The 3,330-nt window shown below is 31.8% G+C and overlaps 1 protein-coding gene across 1 annotated transcript; it reads left to right on the top strand.

Annotated features, from left to right (window-relative positions):
• LOC107642586 (ethylene-responsive transcription factor 5) lies at positions 1,421 to 2,355 on the top strand. The gene has a single exon (XM_016345983.2). It carries the CDS (start codon positions 1,434 to 1,436, stop codon positions 2,298 to 2,300), a length of 867 nt encoding a protein of 288 aa, XP_016201469.2. The 5' UTR covers positions 1,421 to 1,433; the 3' UTR covers positions 2,301 to 2,355.

Raw genomic sequence — 3,330 nt, 5'->3', positions numbered from 1 at the left:
TAGTATATATAAATGATTCCGTATGACTTGTTATGTATACATTATTTATAAACAAATGTTTAATCACCCAATTTATTACTAGAACTGAATGTCCTACTTCAACTTCAAAGGCAGAAAAGCGTTTAGTAAGCTCTATTTTCAAGTGATACAAAGTATCATTAATCCCGGAGAGACAATAATCAAAGTTAGTATATTTAACTCAATATTTATAATTTTATACATATAGTATTTATAGTTATATGTAAAAAATATATAATTATTATAACAGCATGTGATAATATAAAATACATATTAAAAATAAATTAAACAATATATATATAGATAAATATTTGATGACTGGTATTAATATATAAATAATATTTTTGTATTATATTTATGTGTAAGTAATGTATAATTTAACTTATTTTTAATGTATATTTTGTATTTTAATATGTATTCTATATTGATATTTGATTTTGTTAGCTGATTTTAGTGTATATTAAATATATTTGTATTTGTATAATCAAAAATGTTATTTATATACTAAAATCAGCCACTAAAATTAGCCATTATATATTTATGTATGTTTGCGAGTTCGTTGAATCGATTAGCGAGAAAGCGTTGGGGATGAAAGATTGGGACCTGAATGTGAGGCTGAGATGAGATGCTGCGCCTACGAATCGTCGGTTGGTCGGCGCGTAGAGTCACCTACAAAGACACTCCGATGCCAAAGTAAGAGTCCGTACGATGAGGCAGCTAATTAAGATTGTAAGGACATACCTCAGGAGAGGGGTAGACCCCTCCTTTTTATTCATTTTCATCGAATTGGGTCTTTCTGTTTGGGCTCAATTGTCTAGAAGCTTCTGCTAGTTGTTTAGACCTCTGCTAGGAGATTGTGTCATGCGAGAGACACTTTGCCGTTCAAGCGTGTCGGAGATTCCGTCAGATCTGCCAAGTAAATTCCCAGTTCTTGATGGACTGGGCCAAAACAATGTACAAATATATGTATTATTTAACTTATTTTTAAATTATATTTTGTATTTTAATATATACTTAGTATAATTGTTGTATAATATATAATAAAAAATTTGTTTTAATTATAATTAAAGAAGTATAAGTGATATATTTTGATTAATAATATATAATGATAATATTATTTTCTTATATTGGTTAGGATTTAGCAATGAGAGTTGGCAGGTTAAAGCAATGGCAACAATGCATTAAGAATGGGGTACTGAGCGCATGGACGAGGCCAAATTAAAGAAAGTCAAAGAAGAATAGATAGGGTGCAGAGCAAGGTAACATGGAGACTAGCGTAGGATAAAAATTCCATAATAATTGAGAGAAGGATAGACGATAGAGATAGAGGATGGTTCCTTCGAGTTTCCGTCATTGACAAAGCAACCAATCCTTTGAAATTTTAAAACTTACATTAATAATCATCACATTCACATATGACATATCCATCCATCACCTTGCCTCTATATATACATACATACTCTCATTTTTCCACTCAAACTCAAAAACTAAAACTCAAAAAGAGTCATATGGCGAACCCAGCTGAACTTTCTGCCCTCAATCAAATCAAAATTCATCTTCTTGGAGAACTCTCACCACTTCCTCATAACTCTTCCTTCTCCTTCCAATTTTACCAAACTAACCCTGCTACTTCTTCTTCTTCCTCCTCCTCCTCCTCTTCCTCTGCTTCGGTCAACCAATACTTTAACTGCAATGAAGTGGTCAACAACCTAGAAACGCCAAGATCCAAACCGCACTCATCGGCGTCTTCGTCGAACCGAAAACCGTCTCTGCAAATCTCTCTCCCTAAGAAAACCGAATGGATCCAATTCGGGGAGGAGAAGGAGATTTCCAAGAGCAGCGAACAACAGAAGAAGAAGCACTACAGAGGGGTAAGACAGAGACCGTGGGGAAAGTACGCCGCCGAGATTCGAGATCCTAACAAGCGAGGCTCCAGAGTCTGGCTTGGAACATTCGACACCGCCATCGATGCCGCCAAGGCTTACGACCGCGCCGCCTTTAAGCTCCGCGGCTCAAAAGCCATCCTCAACTTCCCTCTCGAAGCCGGCGCCGATGACAGGAAGCGCCCCCGTCAAGAGGAGGAGGTGGAGGAGAAGCCGGTCGTCAAGAAGGAGAAGACGGAGGAATCATCTGACGTTAGTGGTGTAAGAGATATTCCGTTAACGCCGTCTAGTTGGACTGGCTTTTGGGACGCTGACGTAACTGGTATTTTCAGTGTGCCACCGTTATCGCCGTTATCTCCCCTCCCGGCGTTGGGATTTCCACAGCTTATGGTTGTGTGAATTTTTTAGTTTTTCTTATGTGTTCTTTTTTTTTTTTTTTTTTAAGTTAATTGCATCCTATTTAAGCGATGTTAACTGTTAAGTACATTATATGCTGATAATGGACATTATTTATTTATTAAATTCTTGAGCATATATCCCTTGTCTATTCGATAACGATAAGTTGTTAACTCGTAAGGGTATTAGACTAAAGATATCATCTAAAAATAATAATTAAGATGTAGATAAATAGTGTATAAAATAATTTAATTAGTTATTTTTAATCATGTAAATAATCAACGTACTAATGAAAAAATATTAAATCTAAAACTAAAGAAAAAATAAATATTTTTTATATCAAATTTAAAAAAGTATAAATTTTTGTTAAAAAAATATTAACAAATAAAAATATGAATAAATTAAAGTCATTCTAGTTTCTAAATTTACATAAAAAATATTATAATATTATAGCACTTTTATTAAAATTTAGCTAATATTTAATTATTAAAAAAAATAATTTTATACTATTAAATATCATCTCACACCATTAAAAATATTGATAATAACTAATCAATAGCCACACACCACAAATTATAACTTCTCTTTTGAAAATGACAGTTGATATAGATTTACTCTTTCTACACACTTTTGGATAAAAATTGAGTAGAATCTGATGAAAACCTTATAACTTTGCAGCAGGGGCGGATCTTAGTTATGGTAATGGGTGGTTATGGACTTATGGCCTCCCAAAATTTTAAAAATGATTAGTTATATATTTGGTAGAACAAAAATCTTTATAATTATTTTGGTTAACATATTAAAATTAGATTTTTCGTTTATAATTTTGTAGGTTTAAATTCTATTCTCCACCATTTTTATAATTTTTTTAAATTATATCTCGAAATATATAAATAACTTGATGATTTAACTAATAAAATAATAAGTGCTATATTTAAAAAGATTTCGAAAGAATAATTTTTTATTAAATAACTAAAAATTAAGTTTTTAATGTATTTATTAAAGAGTAATATGTCAAATCAGTCTTAAAAAA

The sequence above is a fragment of the Arachis ipaensis genome, chromosome B05 (genome assembly GCF_000816755.2).
Source record: "Arachis ipaensis cultivar K30076 chromosome B05, Araip1.1, whole genome shotgun sequence".
In the NCBI taxonomy this organism is placed as follows: Eukaryota; Viridiplantae; Streptophyta; class Magnoliopsida; order Fabales; family Fabaceae; genus Arachis; species Arachis ipaensis.
The sequence above is the reverse complement of the archived record's forward strand: the minus strand, read 5'-3'. Positions and strand labels throughout refer to the sequence as shown.

What these genes read in the sequence shown, in the direction of transcription:
- LOC107642586 (XM_016345983.2), top strand. Translation starts at nt 1,434, where the DNA reads ATGACATATCCATCCATCACCTTGCCTCTATATATACATACATACTCT.